This window comes from Rhipicephalus microplus, chromosome 2, assembly GCF_043290135.1.
Source record: "Rhipicephalus microplus isolate Deutch F79 chromosome 2, USDA_Rmic, whole genome shotgun sequence".
NCBI lineage: Eukaryota > Metazoa > Arthropoda > Arachnida > Ixodida > Ixodidae > Rhipicephalus > Rhipicephalus microplus.
The window spans coordinates 259,975,525-259,996,741 of record NC_134701.1 but is presented as its reverse complement, the minus strand read 5'-3'; the positions used below and the strand labels follow the sequence as shown (position 1 = coordinate 259,996,741).

Below are 21,217 nucleotides of genomic sequence, written 5' to 3'. Positions count from 1 at the left end.
GTTCGATGCTCTACCACTCAGCTACCACGGCGGCTATCGTCCCAGCCACTTTATTGGGTTTATATGTGAACTTAAGCGCGGGAGTGTCAGTCAGCGCCATCTGTAGCCATGGCGGCGAGTGTGGCACACTCTTTATGAGCCTGTATGGCTTCACGTAGCACATGAACTTATTACGAGCACCATGTCTGCCTCACTGGCAGACACAGGCAAACTGAGGCACCAGTCTGCCGTGCTGGCAGACTTGGTGCCTCAGCCTCAACCAAAGAGGACGATGAAGATGACGCTCGGTTGCGGCACGTGTGGGCGTGAACAATTTAGGAAAGTGCCTATAATTTTTAAAACCACTCGAATCTTGGCCAATCCCACGCCACGATCAATAGGTGAAAAAGAACAAGAACAGGTGCCTCCACGGAGACTTAGGAGAGCCACGGGAGAACAGCGAAGCCAGGCAGATGTGGCTGAGTCGGGACCGAGAGAAGAAAGTGGCCGGGTGCGGGAGTGGAGCCCAGCAGAGCTCCTGCATCAAGGTCCCAGCGGGCTCCCACCTGGACACAGAGCTTCTTGTCGTCGCCTGACGTGGGTCAGGCTTGTTCTGGTCTTCTGGCGCTCGACAAGAAACGTCTCCGGCTTCGTGTGCAAGCTGCGGCTGCAAAACGCCGAAAGGTCACTGACTGCGACCTGCCCGACGCTTCCTTCCATGCCCGTCAACAACGTGAGCATCTCGACCTATTCGCCAGTGTTTCCCTGCTGCCCGAGTGCGTCTTCATCGTTACTCCATCGCATCAGTTGCAAGCCCCGCATCACCGCTGTCACCATTTACATGAGTGCGTTCATGCCTTGGTAGCAGAGCCTCCACTGAAAGCACCGCGTCCCGCTACATTGTGATAAGGGTTATTTTCCACTAAACATTTATTTTCATGCACTGTTCACATTTTTAGTCGTTTGTTCTTCCTGCTAACCTCTTTCTAGTTATGCATACTGTGTTCTTTGCCTGTTATTTGTCTTTAAGAGGTTTCTGAAATATATTGAGTGTTAGGAATTTGGTGGAAGCAGATGGTCTCGTCGGCTCATTTCTTGATGATGGTTATGTCATCGGTGGTTTTCACTTTACAGGAACCTACACGAGAGCTTGCCCATTAAACAGCCTCGTGGCAGCCACCCACACACTCCACTCTATTTTGCAACAGACCGAGGCTCAATGGAATTTGTGCCATTGTTGGTATTTTGCGAGGCTATTCGTCCATAGGCTCATCTTCGTCATCGGGGCTTCCAAGCAAGTCTACTATTTTTGCATCCGTAGCTGGGGCAACAACAGGTGCATCTGCATCAGCCATCGCGAATGATTCGAAGCTGCTTTCCAGATTTTCACCAATGATGCTGAGCACAGCTTCGTAGAGATTATCGCAGTCCTCATCAGCATCTTCTGCGTGCGACCTCGAAAATCCGGCATGTGCAAAGCAGTTTGCAATCTTTGCAGGTGTCAGCTCTTTCCATGAATGGCATAGTAAATGCATTTTTTGTTACGGAACGAAATCGACGAAGACAGAAGGGACACAGACGAGCACTGTGTATACAAGAAACATATTGCAACAGCATTGAAAGTTGCGCTAGTTGATACGGATGCATTTTTAATTAAAGTGTGAAATAGACGAGGAAATATTGCAATGTATTTCTTGTACCCCCAACACTCATCTGGGTCCTTCCCCCTTCGTCAATATTGCGGTGTAACCATAAATGCATTTGTACCAACCAGACAAACTTTTAATACTATTGCATAGTAATTGCACTGCCCTAACAAAGGCGAAACTGTATCCCTTGTTGGCATCATAGGAACAAGCATCCATTGTAAAACACTTTTCCGATAAAACTTTCGTGTTGTTTCGATAGTGCCTTGGTCCATGGGCTGCAATATCGCGGTCGCATTCACTGGCAGAAATTCCAAAGTGGTCACTTGCAGATTTTCAAGCCAGCCATGCCTGAGGCAATTGTCAATAACAAAATGCACACGGCTTTCTTTGCCCTAAACTTTTGATCAAGCAGGCGCACATACTCTTCGAAAACGGCTGCGCCTAACCAAGCTTGTCTCTTGCTTCTGCATATGCAGTCTTTGGGTATCGTTTCATTGCGGAAGCACTGGGGCTTTGCCACCTTCCCCAGTATCGGCAAAGGAAGCTTGTCCTCGCTCATCGCGTTAGCACCGAACAGCACTGCACCACGTTCTTTGGTTTGTTTACATGCTGATGAGGTTCCACCTGGTGTAGTGTACGTGCGCTTCGGCAATATTTTGTCAATATTTTCAGCAAACACAAAGGATGAGTGCACACATCACGGGTTCACACAGACCTAGCACAAGACAGGTGCACGTCTTTCTTCCAAACACGGATGAACAAAACCCACAGAGCACGCCAAGGCTAGTGCTGGGACACCACTGGCGTGGCGGAGAGCAGCCAGCATGTTTACAAAAAGCGAGCGCCTCCATTGGTCGTCTCCGTACTTAGCGCGCAGAAGGGGAGGGTAAAAACAGTGCCACAAAGACTCCTCACAGGACGAAGAATCAGCGCCACGATGACTCTCAAGCCATCTGCACTGGCGCACTTTACTTTAGCCTGGTGATGCTAGTGCGAACATTGCTCGCTCCGGGCAGAAAAGGTCGCTTGGCGTGGTACGTAAATGAAAAGGCGCGCAGGTACATTGCCAAGGTCGGGGTTCGCTCACCCGCTCTTAGCGCCACTGTGAATATGCATCCGCAACTTGTAGCTTCGCTCTAAACGGACCGAGCTAATGACATGCGTCGAGCGATCCCGTCTAAAATACATGCATTTGGGTTGGGACTACAGGACACTGTGATAAAAGGGATCATTCGAATAAAGCGAGTTCCTTGTAACGAGGATTTGCTGTACGGTGCATGACTGTGCACTGTAGATGTATTAGTCACTGGCCAGTCAGCTTGGTTAACAAAACTGTCGTTGAGAGCTGGCAATATTAACTTACAAAGCTTGCTGTGAACACAGACCCCAATTTTCATGACACGCAGCACTTATTCAATTAAAATCAATATATGTCAATATTGTCCAATCTCCTACGTAAAAATGGCACGTGTTCGCACCATCGGGGGTCTCGTGCACCTGCACCGCATTCCAGCACCTGGCACATGCCTCATGCCCTCTTACTCATGATATTGGCCCTTAAAAGGTTTTTTTAAAACTGCTCTTGTCCTCCTCCAGGATGCAGTCTTCTGTTCTCTTGCTGTAAAAATGTTACTTGTCATCACTCCAACGCAGGCTCGCATGTCACCTTCCATCCTTGCACGCTTTTGCTTGTCACAGCATCACACACCAATACCTGTCACAGCACACCAGCACCAATACCTCACAAAAGACACCTTCTATGTTCCCTTAGCTCATTGTTCAGTACACACTAGTCCATAACCTTTATAAAATTTCACGTCAGTGGCACTTCACTGGCAACATCGTGCACAATTTCTTTTTGCACACCGATTTATGTCTTTGTGCACTCTTGGCCAAAATGCCTCCCTAGCCCATTTGCTGCGTTGGCTTTTAGAATTTGTAAACCCACTGCCAAAGTGGTGTTCTAAGATACTCTGCCTATAGCATGCTGGCACTATCACTTGTCTAATCAGATCTATACTTTTTTTTAAACTTCCCGAGTACCTATGCCCTACTGCAGTGGTTCTCAAATGGCGGTCCGCGGGCCTCCTAGGGTCCGCGAAGCCATTTCTATGATCCGCGAGACCCTCACCCGCATTTTTTCTTAAGCGTGACTGCGCCACGTATTGATGAACTGTCCAAAATGAAGTGATATGGCACATTTGCTTGGTGTTTTAGGTAGCAATAAAAGGCACTTGTATCATGCTCCAGTTGTGTTAATTTACCTATGTACTCCCCCCCCCCACCGCTGCAGGGGGTCCCCAATCACTTCCACCAGTCCACAAGGGGTCCACGACACATTCGTGGCTGAGAACCACTGCCCTACTGGATTCATACACTACTCCGTCTCTTATACTTTTCTTGATTTATCCCCTATCCTGTTTATTGCATACCTCATGCTTTTATCCTTTCTCTACTCTTTTGCAAGCTCCTCTGAGGATATACCTAAACACTCCAAAAATGCTGCTGTGTGTCTCATTTGTGCAAAAAAAAAAAGAGTACAAAGTTCACACTACAGTAGACTCTCAGTAAACGAAAATCTGTTAAACGGAACTAATGCTTAAATGGAACTATTCCCCCTGCAACGCTTGGTTTTGAGCTTGTATTCTACACCCGTGTTCACCTCTAAGTAAACAGAACTCCTGTTAAATAGAACATATTTTCCCGGTCCCTTCAGGTTCCGTTTACTGAGAGTCTACTGTATTTTAAACTTTCGCAGCTGCCAAGTGTTATTACTAGCACCAAAAAGCTCACCTGCATTGTGCCTTGGTCATACTGCAGATAGCCTGAAGAACGGAGGAAAATGAATGAATCGTCACGAGTCCTCAGACGATAGACAACAACACCTTTCCCTGAGTTGCTGGCTAGCATTTGTTTCTGTGCAAACATGGCGATAGCCATGTCACTTGGGTGCAGGTACGTGTGGGCTGACACTCCCAACACCTCGTGGGGAAGGTGACCCGTCAGAGTAGACAGCCTGAAAACACGAGCACACATTCAGTCCCACATGCAGATAACGGATACAAGCATGAGCTCCACACATGCAAGCACCATGATTTGTCACTTCATAACATTCAGGATTTTTTTGTCACAGTGTGTGTTTTATTGACCAATACCTCTTTTCCACGAACCAACTTAATCACAATTAGGGTAACTGCAGTTATGGCTAATCATGGCTACAGGTGGCTACACGGTAGACGTAACTACAGTTAGTCTCCGAACTGTTTACCGCAAGCTGGGTTAGGCAAGTACAGTTTAAGGCATGTCCAGACTACATGCGCTACGCACAGATCCTCAGTAAAGATCGTAAGCGTATAAGCAAATAACGTAATGAGCTTGTTTAGACGTTGCGGTACTTAGCATAAAGTACGTAACGTAAGAGATGTTAATGTTACCGGGCCCGCGTCTTTTACGACAAATACTGATGCGACCTATATGTACGACCAAATAAGCAAAGCAGTTTCGGTTTTCACTTTCTGTTTCAGGGCTTACGGCCTGCCCAGATTCTGCCTTTTCATGGGCATCTTGAAAGCCATGCAGTAGTGCGTCTGTGTACTTGGTTTGCTGGGCTAGACGGTAGATGCTACATGTATTAATGAGAGCGCTCGTTGCGGCCTCCCCTTTAACTCAACCAGCCCAACCATAACCAAAAATGCGAACCTCGCTAGGCTACAACAACTGTAACGAGAATGCAATGCACATTAAATGTAATAAGTAGCTTGAAGAAAAAAAAGTAATGTATCGTAGAATCAATGTGAGCATACACGGCTGCTAGCTACACAAATGGACAATACAGCTTACGCGATACGACTCTTATGTTAGATGCAACAACAGTCTGAAGTCGGCTTTATCCGCACGATCAAAAAGGTCCACTCGCAACTTGTCAAGATGGCTGACAAGCTGCAAGTGGAGCAGTCTTTAGGCGACGCAGCTCAGCAGCTTCACTGTGTTTGAAAATTTTCATGGAATGCAACTACAAGTCCTTTAACAATAGTCTAGCAAAATTCGTAGACAAAGAGGTTCCCTGTGGAACAGCCAATAACAAAGATTACTCTGTCCTCAGCAAGGGCAGCGAGAATACTGCCATATTGGTACAAGTTTTATGAGGGCAACTGCTTTTCGTACTGTTCATATCTGGCTGGCCTCAATGAGCCACAAACACTTATGTATTTGAAGGCGGAGTGCTTCATCCGAATTCGCCTTCTGCACAGTCTGTCGTGGAGGTGTGGGAGTGCTTTATCGTGCCACAAGACTTGCCAAGGGAGCATCCAAACTTCTCACTGACCAAATGTTCAGCACGGGAGTTCACCAGCTTGTTCAGCTGAACCAACTGAGCCCGTATAGAAATTGCAAACCGTGTTTGCATCAGCTGTCCATGTGACAGAAGTATAATAAGCCAATGTAAAGAAGACGTAATGGTAGAACTGGCATGCCTCCCATTAAAATTACTTATAAGTTGCGCAGTTCTAAAGTTTCTTTCGCTTCAAAGACAGTATACCTCCCGACATCTTTCTGTGGCATTACAGCCAAAGCTATGCGGGCAAAGCTGCTGCACATGAGTCACTACGTCAAGTAGTCTGTTTATGTGCAATTTTTGTTTCAGTTTTGCAACTGCATCCAACACGTACATTTCCACGTACATGATGTTATTTTGGAACAGTATTTTAAAAAATAGTTGAAAGCTATGACAAGCCTTCAGATAGTCGTGGATATGCCAGCGAAGGAAAAATACATGAAATCATTCCACTAATTCCATTATAATGGTAACCTGCCAGCGGTTCAAGGCAGCGTGCAAAGCAAGCAAGATACAGTAATGCTTGCATTTGTTTTTTTGAAAGCAATAAAACACAGGAAGCAGCTTTATGGAAGCAGTAAAATTTAATTTAGGAAAATAAAGGGCTTGGTTGAGCAGAAACTGTGTGATAGGAAATGCAACGCAAATGGCTTGGTAGCCTTAGCTGTGCTGCCACAGAAAGATGTCGCGAGGTATACAGGGCCAGTGTTTTCTTTTTCTCCGTTTCTGCCCTCGTTTTTGACAAGTGAAGAATCGCCCTCCCACCTGTGGTCCGCAAATATAATGGTGCCGTCGAGTTTATGCCGTGTGACATACTCGTCTTGGCAGGCCTCCCGTAAGGAAAGCTCCTTGTACGGGTTAGTGTTGACCAGCCGCACAAAGGTTTTGAAAAGGCAATTGGAACTTGGACTATCGGCCTTCTCCGAGGCTGGCCCAGTCAGGTGTCCCACCACCTGGATTACCTGCGAGAACTACCTCGTCAGCGATGGCGCAACACTACAATAGGTCAAAAAGGTCACTACCAAAGTTACAGCTTCACTTCCACCCAAAATGTAGCTGCTGCACCCATCGACTGCATTTGCGGCTGTAGTGCCAGAAAAAAAAACATGGCAGCCACATGTGCTATGAACCATACTTTATGAAGTGTTCATAAACGATGCTTACAACTCTATTACTTGTTAGATTTATAACAGTGTACACACTTTCGTGAATATCCCCCCCCCCCCCTCTTTTTTATTTGAGGTTGCTATTACCAAGAGCGATTCTTTTTCTATATTTATGTAACTGGCCCATTACAAGTGCAATCACTGCCTTACGCAAGCCACACCGGAATGTCTGGGAAAATTCCAGATTATTCAGGCTCTCGTGATAACCTTGCGTGCACAACATGAACAATGCAGTTTATTCTGGAACTGAAAGCAGCCACAACCAATAACGCTGGAATCTTTGATGCCCCACACATAAATGCCACTGGCCTTACAGCTGATAAGAGTACTCGAAAGCAGGCACCTGTTCTCGCCGATGCACGTGCACAGTATGCATCGCTTGTACTTTGGCATCTAATTTTCTAAGCACACATCGGCCTAATAAAGAGCTCCGTATTTCCCAGTCTTGCCTTCTCTGCCATCACAACTACGTGACACTATTTTGTTCCATACCCGTTTCCTAAACAGATCAGTGTGCCATGAGCAGGCACAGTAGAGAGGGACAGAACTTGCCTGGTAAGTTAGCACCTCGGAGCGAGGTTGGCTGCGCTCGCGAATGCGGCAGAAAAAAGAGCATCGCTCTGAACTGATCCAGTCGCCTCGGCGCTTCATGGGCCCCCTGACCAGCGACTCAAAACAGTCGTGTACGGCCTGCACGTCCGCAGAGTGCAGGAAGGTGAAGATGGAGTGGCCAATCATTTCAATCTGCAATTAGAGACGTGACTACTATCACCTCAGCAAAGTACTAGCGCGTGAACAGCATGAATTTGTGAACAGCATGAATTTGTTTCATCCAGCTACGGCTGCAGAAACACTTAGAACCCCTTATGTCTACTTTGCATGCAACCCCACAGCTTTCCTTTCGAGCTTGTCACAATGAAATCAGCATTGTCAAAAATGGCTGTCATGAATGTATAGACAAATGACTGCTTTAAACTGTGAACCAAGCTAACTCTAGCTATTACACGTAAATTCATAGCTTCAAGACTGCAAAAACGTTACTCTTTTTGGTTCTTAAAATGAGCAGACATTTTAGAAGACACCTTTACAAGAAGGTTGCTTAAGCTTAAACTGAATTTAAACATATGGCAAAATGTTTAGCATACATCCCAAAATACTTATGGAACAAAAAAGCAGCCAGCAAGTAATCAGTTGGTTCAAAGTGTAATTGTAAATAAAGAATATAAGGAAATATAAGGAATCCAAACACAGTACAGACTAGGATCCCACTACAGAAATCAGTTTAACTGGTGCTCCAATCAGCAGTGCACTCTGGCTTGCCAAGAAACTGCCTGCAATGATAATTACAGGGCTAAAGTAATACGACATCGAACAGTACTATGTACTGTGGGAACACTGAGCACTTTTAACACAATGCCACTCTTCAGTGGATGTTACAGTTAAGAAAAATGCAGACACAATCAATGGAACCTAGCAAACTCAGACAACCGATAAAGAAAAAAAAAAGGCTGTCTTCCGAAGAAGCAGATTGTTCTGTAGTCAGAGACAGTGGCAATGCACTTGCACACTTATCTCATATTTTCTTTTCCTTTTTTTTTCCTTTCTGTGGAAATGCTCTCGAAGCTCCCCTATTCACTTGCTTCCTAGACTTGCTTCCTAGACTAGACTTTGATAGCACAAAGCATTTGGTATCAAAACGAGACAGAGCACGAACACCTACAACAATGGCCAAACCACATGACCGTTAGCAAAGCTCCTTTTACAGCACTCCATGCTGCAACATAGTGCAGCATACAATTGAACAATTGTGTATGCTTTGAGAAGAGCATAATCAGTTACCAACATATAGCAAAGAAAACACGACCTTGTTCTTACTAACGTCAGCATGCAAAGAATATGTGCTTATAACCATGAAACCGAAGTATTTTTGCACCAGACTCAAACTCATTATACCAGGCTTCATCTGAATCTGTTCTCACAACAAGAAAATAAAGGCTTAAAGAAGGAATTACTGGTGTTTGTACCACACTGCATACTCTAAAGAAAGGCCTTGTTATTTTTTTTTTTTAATGCTTCCTCAGACCCATCAAGTTCAAAAGGCTGTCGCTCTAGACCCCCAAATGCCAGAAATTCCTTCTGAGCAACAAAACAGCAATTATGATAAACTTACATTTTGATGGCCGAGAAAGCGCTCCACTGATGGGGAAATGTATATAATCTTGCCCGTTGTTGAGGTCACTAGCACAAAACCATCGACAACCTGCATAAGGGGTGTTGACACTCAGATGGTATACGAACTCGAAGAGCATAAAATATGCCAGCTTCTTTGACTATTGTTCAAGGCACTTAAAATTCAATGTATTCCCTGAAGGTTCGAGCCTGGCATTTCATAAGTTTCTGAACAATACTTTGCAAAGAGTGGAAAAAAAAAATTTCACAGATAACATAATTAATGTCCTTTTACAGCTGTTTTAAAGGGAGATGTGAGTAAAAAAAATGCTAGTTTTTTCCAAAATTACATATTTTTCATTTTTATTAACTTTCACTAGTCTATACTTTGTTATTTCTGTAACAAAAAATTTACAATTATAATTAAACACAAAGTAGATTAAAATTGCTTTAAAAGAGCACAATATGGCTTCTGAAAATTAAGAGCTGAGAAATCGTCTCCTGTTGCCATTACGGCGAGTGTGGGGCACTCATTTCTTGACTGGCATCCAGTAGCACATGATCTTATTACGAGCTGTGATGGCAACGGGCGACACTGACTGATGCTCCCATGTTTAATGCACATACATTCTCTATAAAGTGGACAGGGGGGACAACCCCCCATGGTATCTCATATGGTAGAGCATCGGACGTGTTATTCCAAGGTCGCAGGTAAGGTCCCTGCCCATGACAAGTTATCTTTTTGTCCACTTTTCTTTTTTCCGAATTGCATCACAATTACCACCCTTTTACTTTCCTGGGCGTAACTGTCTGTCAGTTCTTATTAATACCATGTCTATCAAATTATGCTTGCAAAGTAACTTTGTACATCATTTCCATCAGTACTAAATGAAAACTTTGACCACGTGTCCAGTAGAAACATTTCAAAAGCATACGTGGCACAATATTTCCAAGAATATAGAATCCCACGACAATGTTACAAACAAATGCATGGATGAAACTACAGTCACAAATATGCCAGGCCTTTTTAAACTCCAATCGAAACGAGGCTCAACAGTGTTGAGCACTTGCCTCACCAATGTTGGCTTTGTGACTTGCAACCTGATCTTGTAACTTTTTTTTCTTTTACAAGAGCCCTCTACACCGGACGAAAGTCTTGCCGTTTTCTCACTAACTTGTAGATGTACTCGTACGACGACTAATAAAAAAGCCGTAGTGTACAGCAGTACGAGCCTTTCTTCCATACGTGCATACATAAATACACGGTTGAGGAAAACAGAGAAAAACAAGAACGTACCTCAAGGAGATCTTTTAGGTGATCAGTGTTGAGAAATTTAGGCCTCCACTTGGCTTTCGTAACTTTTCCTCGTTCCGAGGCAAGTGACGCTGCAAACGGGTACGTGCTTTGGTTACAATAAGACTAAACATTCATGCCGCCGCACATACAGTGAACTCTCATTGAATGAAAATCTTATATCGAATTGCTCCTTAAACGAAACAACTTCCTATAATATGATGGATTTCGTACTTGAATTGTGCACGCGGCGTCGGCAGCGCATTTTCGATGGAGGCAAGAGCGTCCGAGGCCAGTGCACTTAGATTTACCTACTTGCCAAAATCAAGGATTCTGAATTTGCCACATCAGTGTTACACACGAGGGTAGGGTATTCCAAATAAGGTTAGAGTCTCAAAAGGGGAGCGCAGACACTCCCGAAATTTTGCGTCATTGAAACAACTGGCGACAGGATATCGCTGTTGTATACAACTGCTAAAAGCAAAGCTTAAGGGTCCCCTATTTTTTCATGTCTTTATAGCCTTTAATCTACCGCTGCATCAGCCATGTGTCCTCGAAGCTCGTAGATCGCTATCGCGTTACCGCGACCGCAGTTTCGTGAGAGGCGGTTGCGGCAAACAGTAGTTCCATTTTCAATCCGCATGCACTGGCTGCGCCTGTGCCTTTAAGGCTAATTCGTTATTGCTATATATGGTTTCATCTTCCACAGTTTTGTCTGCAGGAAAGCAGTGTCGCTTTGACTAGTCGAGCGCTGGACACGCGCATACTTTTGGAGCTTTGTCAGTTACGTCCTCGCCATACGTGATCGTGTCACGAGCAACAGCGGTTTCGTTCACGGCGGTTGTGGCGAGCCACTGTAGAAGACAGTGCGTGTGCTGGCCGCGCGGGTACTTCTGAGGCTTCGAGCACGCTGCTCTCAGCTTTCGTTTGATGGTATAGTACTATACTTTAATCCCCTGCCGGGAAGAGGGAAAGTGTTCAGAACATCTGAATTTTGGCCCATTGGACACAGTGAAATTGGGCTGGGAAATTTGACAAATTCGTATCTGCTGGCTTTACATTGCCGAGATTTTACTGTACATTTAGATCAACACCTAAATTTGTTTACGATAAAATGCAATGGGTTCGCAAAAAACCTGGTCGGTTGCCCTCTCAAAAAAAGAAAGTGGTCTTTTTATCCGATTGATTGCATGAGCTATAAGAATGGTTTTATGATCTTCATTTTTCATTTTTCTTTGACTATCACTTTTGTTTCTTTTTTTTTCATAGCACAAGTACACATGCTTGGTTTGAAGAATAAGTTTTTATTGTAAGTCAGCGCTCTATATGTGTCCTTCTTAGTTTGGTATCTCATTTTTCGCGCTCTTCCTTTTTCACTGTCAAACTAACACGCCCCAGCACACTCTTACCGCATTTATTGTCTCTATAGTAGAATTGCGGTGTTAAACCTCAACAAATATTATATATATTGAATTGTGCACTTGTTCCCCTTTCAGTGAATGAAACTCTTGTTCTATGAAATATATTTTTCTCGTCCCTTGAGGTTACATTAAAAAAAAAAAGCAACATGACATGATACATCAACCTCACAAAATAAAAAAAGCAAAGATGCAACATTACTGTAACTTCGCTAGCACTAATAATGTTCCATTTATTGAGCGGGTGGGTGACAGGTTGTTGCACAGAGTAAAAAAAAAGATGAAGCAGTTCTTTGAAATTAACAGCCTACTGCCACTGTGTCGCCCTTAAAATGGTGCAAATTGTGTACATGTTTACTATATAGAAAACCATCATAATGCATGCAACCCTTTTGGTGCTTTCAAGCAAAACTAAATAAAATGTGAACGGACGTATGCAAATTGACAGGGCAACATTTATTCAGAAAATGCAAGAACCTATGGACTCGCTTTGCTACAACTTTTGACGTGGCTGCATCAATGACCTGTACATGCCACTCAGCTGAGGGCGGGTAACTTCTCACAGCGCGCGGTGTTGTGCAAATGCAGTGTCTACATGCTAAGTGTATCCTTAACAGCAGCAGTATCTGGCTGACCTCTAGGACAGCAGGCACAAACATGGTTAAAAAGATAAAAAAGAACGCTCTGCCATTATATGCTTATCATGCCAAAGGCTGAGAGGCTCCCTCTCCCAGAGTGTGAAATGCCGCTAAGCAACTAAAACTCCAAGTGGGCTGTTCCACCCGCTTATCTCGGTTGAGTATGGGGCAGGCATGAGGAATACGTCTCACTCTGATAAAACCGGAGGTGTGCAGCGCTGAGCCGGAGAATGCTGGTCTTGTCCAGCCGCTTGGAAGCCATGGAGACCATGGGCACAATGTTGGCCAGCTCATTGATGTAGCTGTTTAACTTGTCCCGTCGCTGCTTCTCGGCAAAGTTTCGTTGCATTCGGCTGCTTGAACTTTCCATGGCATACGCGAGGGGCGAGCTGACAGGACCCTTAGAAGGGGCGCTCTTCATGGACATTGTCATCACTGCCATTGGAAGACCACTACATCACCACCCCTGGAAACACGCAATTCTTTTAATACATGCACTGGAAAACTCTGCACATGCGTTTTCAAGAAAAAAAACTTTCGTCAGCTAAAATGCGCCTCGTGGGAGTGTTTCATTTTTATGCTTAAAATATTACACCTAGCAGATAGTTCATTAACATCACTGAACAGGTCTGTCTGTAGTGGAATAAAGGCCTCATACAGTGTTGGAGCCAGAAAAACTCTTAGTGCCCCACCTTGAACCATGAAATAAAGGCACCATTTGTTGCCCTAGACTGACTGGAGGGCAGAGTGTAGACCACAGAAAATATACAGATGCCATGTCCTTGACTGCCGCCGTTCACAGTGTTTGCCTATAGCTGTCAACTTGTACTTGTGTGCTGGCTCTACAGAATTCATAATAGGCCATTAACTAATGAGGTTGCATTAGTCCCCTGGCCTGGTACCAACAATGCAACTGTAACCATTAGAGTGGCCGTAGCCTTCCTAGAAGCTAGTGGACAGGACGCACAGCCAACTTGATGGAGCTGTATATAGTACTCACCTTCCTAGCTTACCATTGCCATTAATAACTCTTTTTATTACCCATTTTTCTTCCTCGATGCAAAGCAGCAAGCCTGAGCATACTATTGCTCAGGCTGAACTCTAACATTCTATGAATAAACCTCTTTTTCTATTCAGAAAACAATTCAATGTTGCAGTCACTGTGCAGCCAGAAATAATCGTGCTGCAGTCGGATAATTGTTTTGTTTCCAAACATAGTAAACAGTGGAAACCCTGAAGCAGCAGAGGGCATGGAGGAACAGCAAAGAGCTAGTTAGGCTCAAAATGAAAGCACCTCAATGGACATCTCACTTTCGTGTTCATTTACTTCAAAGTGAATGCTGCTTTGTGTGTGTGTGCGTATATTTTTTTTCTGCACAATGCTCACTCCTAGCACGAGATAGCGAATCAGGCACATCCTTGTAAACATTGATGCACACTGGCATCCCCAGTGCAGCATATTGGGTAAGTCATAAACACGCCAATAAGCATGTGGTGACACAGCCATAAAATCTTTGTCACGGTCACTGGCAACTCACAGATAGACGCAAGTTCGAAACCAATATAAATATTTGCAATGCAAGATTCCCTAACTATTGTAATTAATGAATACATTTTATCAAGAGCAACATGTGCGCAGGTGGTAGAAGCTTGCGCCTGGCAGACAGTGCTTTGTCGCAATCTTATTCTAACCTCTTGACGGGCCTGCGAAGCAAGCGCCAAGCCTTAAGCACTCGGATAAAAGACAATCACATGAGTTAATACTCTGTGTAGATGAGCTCTACATTTCTGTGCTCTTTCGCTCTTCTAAAAATATATTTTTGAATCCTGTTTCACAGACTAAATTCAGTACAGTATCTTGGTTATTTTCTTCTCACTGAAACAGTGACAAAACAAAGCCTTGGAAGGGTAGCGCAAGTGGACACAGACTAAAAGAAGGCACACTAACACACATACAGTAGTACTCTAGCAACTTGTTTTTTATTGGAAATATGCCCAACATGTATAAATCGCTTTTTCGGCCACCTGAATAATTGAACTCTTCAGCATACTACGTTTGCATTGCTAAGAAAGCTGACACAAAGGGAAACTAACTGAATGTGCACACAAACTTTGTTAGGAGGAGCTGATGCACAGACAAATTACTGCAGAGATGCTGACAAGATATTGTGGACATGGTAAGCAGCTGCGCATTGCTCTGATATCTTGATCTCTTGCTGAAAATATGGAATAGCGAGAATCGCCAAAGAAAGCTTGTCGTATATTCAAAACAATGTAACTATGGAGGGCTGCACACTACTGATTTTGACACGCATTCACACATGCACTATTGACAGATGTCTATGTCTATAGTTAAGCCTTTTTTATTTTATTTTAGAACCGAATTTCAGCACTATCTATGACTAGACACAGTCTTCTGCTTTTCTTGTCGCCATGGTGTATTTATAAGAGGTGATAAACTTCACTGGACTGTACTTAGGCAGAGATGCTAGTAGAATTTTTAATTTAACTGGCCCTAACACAAGCGTGAAAGGCACAGCAATGCCTTTCAGCAGCAGCTCGTATTCCCAAAGTATTCTGTGGCTGGATGTACCTCTGTGGTCGGCACCTATGCAGTGAGCACACAGAGCTCTAGCGTTGCTCTCCCGATTTCATGAAAATGTACTCAGTACAGATAGGCCGGCCCACTGATTTGCGTGCACTGACAAACGTCCGGGCAGGCGCTTTCAGATAGCCTCCTCGAGTACCTCCAGGACAGATTGCAGCATCAACCAATAGATAAGCAGCGTGACTCATGTGATGAGTACAAACACGTAAACAAAACTGACAAACTGACTCTTCACCATAGAGATGCTTTGCTTGCTTTGTGAGGTTGTGCACCCTTTTGACAACAGCCTGTTGCTTATTGAGAAGAATGGAATGGAATAAAAAAACTGCATTATTGTCTTGCCAGATGTACTTAGCAGGCATCTCCCATGCAGGGACTGACAGAGAATGCCTAGCGGCTGCTTCGTGGGCCTGCTGGACGCCCTATTGCAGGTCAATCAGAAGTGAGCTTTTAAGAGACCTCTCCCACTTGTTTGAGGTAAAATCGGGATGAGCGTTTCTACACTCCCAGAGCATGTGTGTGAGTGTTGCCGTGTGTCCGCACGAGGGGCACATGTCGCCGAGGAAGAGAAGACTCAATTTTACTTCTTGTCACTAATCTTGCACGAAAATTCTTCTGTGCAGCCTTAGTCAGGAACACAGTAAAGTAGATAGATAGGCATGCGCAGGGGGGAAGGGAGGCACACTTTGCCTAGTCACCTAAGAAGGAAGAGGGGGGGGGGGGGGGAGGATGGCAGACACGCAGTTTACTTGCTGGATACATTAAACCGATTTAGTTGCGCATTTGCAACAGCCGTACAGACACCGCCTCCCATTGTGAATGGCTGGCAGGCTGCGTCCATACGGCTGCTGCGGACGTACAACCAAATTTGTTTATTGACTTAATAGAGAAGGGGGGCGCAGCAATGAACCTTCCGCCCCCTGAACTGGAATCCTGCGCAGATCTACAATTTTTTAGGCCTTCAAAAGGAAACAGCAGGCTCAATAAGCTGCTGAATTGGTACCAAGATGATATGTCAAAAATGCAAAAGGTGCCAAAAGTTTGCATGCTTAAATACCTTCATAATATAACTTCATTAACTGAAGCACACATACAAATTACAATATTCCCTCTACTAGTAAACAAGGTATGATTTAATTCCTGAAAGCATGTGCATTGTCAACACTGAAAGCCCAATGAATTCACTGGCATCTACCACAGCGTGGCCATTCAGGTCATTCTAATATGAATGTATGCAGTTCCAATCCTTGCTCCTGCTCTATCTCCATTCACTGTAATGCAATAGGCTGCTTTCATAAATCATCTAGTCAATAAAGAACTGACTGGTTCCATAAAAAATGTGTTCTCTTTACACACACAGACACACACTGCATTAGGAAGCTGTAAGTGATGTGGAGTGTTGTAAACTGCAAAATATATTCCCCCAACACGCACAAAAACTGGAAACACTAACGCTGCACTACTTACGTGGGGTGATGTGTCCTCGTTTCCTTATAAACACCAATCACAGAGCAATCTCAGCCTCCTCACGACAGTGACCGGCAACAACATCTGCACGAAATAGGGTGATGCCAAAATGGGCTTTGAAATCTTGTCAAAGCTTGAGTATATTGCTATCAAATGTCTAAATATCAATATTAAAGTCCACTTTTAACTCGGATAAAGGACTCAATCAACAAAGGAGAATCAGAAAGGGAGTTGCATGAGGAGGAACTGGTTTGGCCACTGAGGCAGTTTATATCAACCTAGAAATTCAAAAACCTACACCAATTACTAGAAAGGAGAACCTAAACTATGATCAATGTGATTATGAGAGTCACCATAGTGGAGGGCTCCAGATATTTTGACCTCCTGAGGTTCTTTAATGACAATATTGATGTAAGCATGCATAGGCATCAAGCATTTATGCCTCCACCGAAAATGTGGCCGCTGTGGCCAGAATTGGATTCTGTGACCTGTGGGGTCAGAAGTCAAACACCATAACCACCAGACCACCGAGGCAAGTTCACCTTATCCTTATTAGGCATTCTAAAGAAAAATGTCGCTGCTTGACTTATTTTTGAAGCCTCTTGCTTTTGTCAGTCAACAACATTATGAAGCAATAAACCCAAGTTTTAGAGTGCTTCCACGGTTTCTTGATATGACCATATAAAATTCTTGAATGCATTAAGAAGACGAGCTTAAGTTATTATAGAACTGCAAGACATTGATGAAACTTCTATAGACTGTTGCCATTGCTTTTGATATTAAATGTGAAGCATTTCTTTGCATACAGCAAGCACTTTTAGCATCTGTCTCTCAGTTCTACAGGCAAAGGTTCTTGCAAAATATGTCGTGAAATTGTGCAACATTTTGAGATTTCTCTTCGTTGCTGCCGCGTACATTTTCGCGATTATGGGGTTTAGTCTTGAGGATGACTTTATAAAGAACGAGGCTGTTTCGGAAATTGTTCCTTGTTCAGCCCACACGAAAAAACTATTATCATCATAAACAGGTATGCAACACAGAAATGGGTAACTCCCAATTTTCACCACTGGCCCACTGAAAATAAAGGTAATACTTAGCCCAACAAGCGGGTATGTACCATGGAAATTTGTGCGGCCTATCAGATTTCTGGATCTGTCGCCCTAGTTAGGTGGCAACAGGTTATGATCGTGGCAAAACATGCATGTTTGGGTTCTGGTTTTTGTTTCGTTTTGTTTTCACCTGGTTGCATATATATGTATGTATATATATTGTGGCGAAGCCTTCGAACAGTGGGTCGTCTTCTCCAGCGCCTTCTAGTGGGTCGCCCTTTTTAGCAAAAAGAAGAGCAGCTCGTGCAGAGAGTCGCATTGACAAGTGTCCGCCAATAAACGTCTCAACAATTTGGTAGAGGTGCAGTGCCCTTCTAACACCTTTGGTTAGCATTCGATGCCCTTGGAGCTTCGATCCCGCACCGTGCCTTCTACCATGCACCAAGACGCCGCGCAGCAAACGCTTCCTTCTGCGCCAACGCCATGTTCCAGTGTCCCCTGCATCCGCGACCCTCCTGTCTTCACCGAGGCGGATGGCACCGACGTCGAGGACTGGCTCGCTATGTACGAACGCGTCAGGGTCACCAATCATTGGGACGAGGCAGGTAAACTCGGCAACCTGGCTTTCTACCTCGCGGGTGTGGCCGACATGTGGTACAACAACCACGCATCCGATTTCCCCACTTCGTCTGCTTTTAAAACCGCCGTTGTCGACGTGTTCGGCCGTCCTGCCGTTCATAAGCTGCAAGCCGAACAGCGATAACGTGAACGAGCCCAGCAGACCGGTGAGTCCTTCACAAGTTACATAGAGGACATCCTTGACTTGTGCAAGAAAGTGGACGCGAGCATGGCAGAGGCTGACAGAATTACCCATGTTCTAAAAGGCATCGCCGACGATGCCTTCACCATGCTCCTGGCCAAGAACCCTCGCACTGTGGCAGAGATCATTACACTATGCCAAAGTTACGAGGAGCTGCACCGGCAGCGCTCGATGACCCGTCGACCACCCTCACGTGACGCTGATCTCTCGGCCTTGTCAACACTTCCTGACCACACCACCTTGCTTGCTGAAATCAAGTCATTCGTGCGTGAGGAAGTTGCCCGCCAGTTCTCTTTACTGGCTTTTGCTTCCCCGCAACGTGCTCAACAGCCGTCAAGCACACTTCTGCCTCCCCTCCGCCGAGCCATTCAGCAGGAAATCGCGGAGGTCGTTCCTGAATATATATATATATATTTGTTACGTGCACATGAAAGTAAACATTTTCAGTTCAAAGTCAGCACTGTGTGTGTGTGTGTTTGCATGTTTTCTGTCTGCATTCAGTCTGTCAGCCGAAGTTCGCTAAGAAATGCTCTGCAATACCGCAGTGTTTCATGCAAGGTACATCAAACTCTGAACGCGTGTTTCGTACTTGTTGAACAAGCAAGACATTTCGATGTTTGTTTTCACAGTGCTGTTCAATCCCCCCCCCCCCCCCCCCAGCACGATAAACTAAACTAACCAGCCCACCAATGCACTCTGGCTTATCAGAAAACTGTCATTATTATACATGGGTATGGTCCACAGAAATTGGGCAAATCTCGCCAGACACAACTTGCACTATAAGAAAGAAGGCCCTACCTATGGCTGCAAAGCAACAGCGGCGAGCCAAAGACCAAGAGTATGTACAACAAGGGAATACCGGGGAAAGGCAGCGAGAGGTCCCTGAAGAGATGGAAAGCCCATGCCAATGACCACATGCCAGTATCGTGTGTGTGACTGCCTGTGATTATTTCGAACATCTCTGTGCTGAGAACGTAGAAACAACCTGACATCTTCTAGCTAGAGTCTAGCAATGACCTAGAAGCAGCCTAGAGACAACCTAAAAACAACTATATTAGTCTTCAGAATTATCCCCTTACACTGTTTCAAGGCTTGTGCAGTTTAGTTCAAGCTTCGTTACTTTTTTTTTTTGCATGTAATCTCTCCACTTTGCGCTTCCTGTGTCAGGTCATTTATGGGAAGATATGGAAGGGTGTTGAGCTATGACAGACATCACAAGAAACAGCACAGGTTGTTGAACCAAATGTAAAAGTTGCTGCAGGGTAGCTAAGAGGTATAAAGTAAAAGCTCGTTAATTCAGATTTCTTGAGACTGGATAATGGTCCAAATGAACTGAATGCCTAATTATCAAAAGTATAAAAAATAAACATTTATTACATCTATGCACATTCATTTTTTAGAGAAATATGGTAATCCAGTAATTATTTTTCAAACAATGTAAAATATATAATATACGACATTTGTGAATTCGTTCACAATTCGAAAGGTGCTCAAGACCCCTGTGTCTCAATCCGAAACGTGCTCTAAACACACAACATATTATGCACCAACAACGCGGTTGTGATGATTACACTATTTTAAAGACCTGTGGCCATTACGACTGTCCACGAATGCCATTTTAACACCGTTTCGATGAACATTTGTGGTGCTCCGCGTTCAGTGCACTGTGAGGACTGTCTGAGTTAACAGAGTTGCAGCCAAATATGACTGAATTAAGAACACATTGATGCCATTAAACAATGTGTATGCTGGCTGGGGACAGAAAACCAATCCAAATTATCTGATTTTCCTAATGAATGAACATCAAATTAATGAGCTCTTACTGTAATAGGCCACTTAAGTTTCTGTGGGAAGTAATGAGTAGAGACCGCAATTTTAGGCACGAAAAAAGAATGTTTTTGGTGCCTATAACAGGCCTTAAAAACTGCCATTTAGGCATAAATAGGCGTTAAAAACTATCGTTTAGGCACAATTCAGCATTAATTCGGTAGCGTGCTAAGGACAATTATTCAATGTCTAACACAGTAGGAAAAAGCTGTGCTTTTGGAAAGCAAAATTTTTTTATGAAAAAAATTAAAAAAAAGCATAATCATTTGAACAGATTTAGGTGAAAGCTGAGGTAACCGACATTGTGAAAAAAACTATAAAAACAATGGCAAACCAGCATCATCTCAAGGTTTTTTGGGCTAGAATTGTGCTTGCTTTCATCCAGTATTTGCTTTTATGCGAAAAAGAATGCTCGATGTCCACTGAAGTTAGTCAAGTGTACTTGTGGCCTCGCACTTTCAATGCTTTCATTGCATCTGCAATATTTGAATCAGCACCACTCGAAACTTCCCACGGTTGCTTTAGCACATACAATCCGGAATTCTTTCCATGGCAGATTTAAGCTATGAGGCAACCCTGTCAGCAACCAGCCTATTGGGGAAGGGGCAAACCTTTCCTTCACGTCCAAAACAACTGGGTATCCTTAAGCTTAGCGTTGAACGCGATGTCAATATTCTGTCTCTGGTGTGTACTTCAACGACTTAGTGCATAATTTTTATTCAGTGAAGCTTTCACATACGGCTGCATTCTGTGCTATGTGTGTAAGCGAGTTCACAGATACAGATATAAAAATAACAAAA

General features: G+C 44.1%; 1 protein-coding gene across 2 annotated transcripts in view; it reads right to left on the bottom strand.

Annotated features, from left to right (window-relative positions):
• Positions 1–21,217, bottom strand: part of LOC119170068 (protein cycle) — a 35,158-nt gene that overhangs the window by 7,533 nt on the left and 6,408 nt on the right. For both annotated transcript variants that reach the window (XM_037421099.2, XM_037421100.2), the window contains exons 2-8: positions 16,722–16,805; positions 12,839–13,112; positions 10,594–10,682; positions 9,298–9,387; positions 7,680–7,871; positions 6,727–6,923; positions 4,422–4,644 (exon numbers count right to left, since the gene is read on the bottom strand). In XM_037421099.2, the coding sequence (XP_037276996.2) occupies positions 4,422–4,644; positions 6,727–6,923; positions 7,680–7,871; positions 9,298–9,387; positions 10,594–10,682; positions 12,839–13,088 (1,041 nt within the window). In that variant the 5' untranslated portion in view covers positions 13,089–13,112; positions 16,722–16,805. The remainder of the gene's footprint in view (positions 1–4,421; positions 4,645–6,726; positions 6,924–7,679; positions 7,872–9,297; positions 9,388–10,593; positions 10,683–12,838; positions 13,113–16,721; positions 16,806–21,217) is intronic.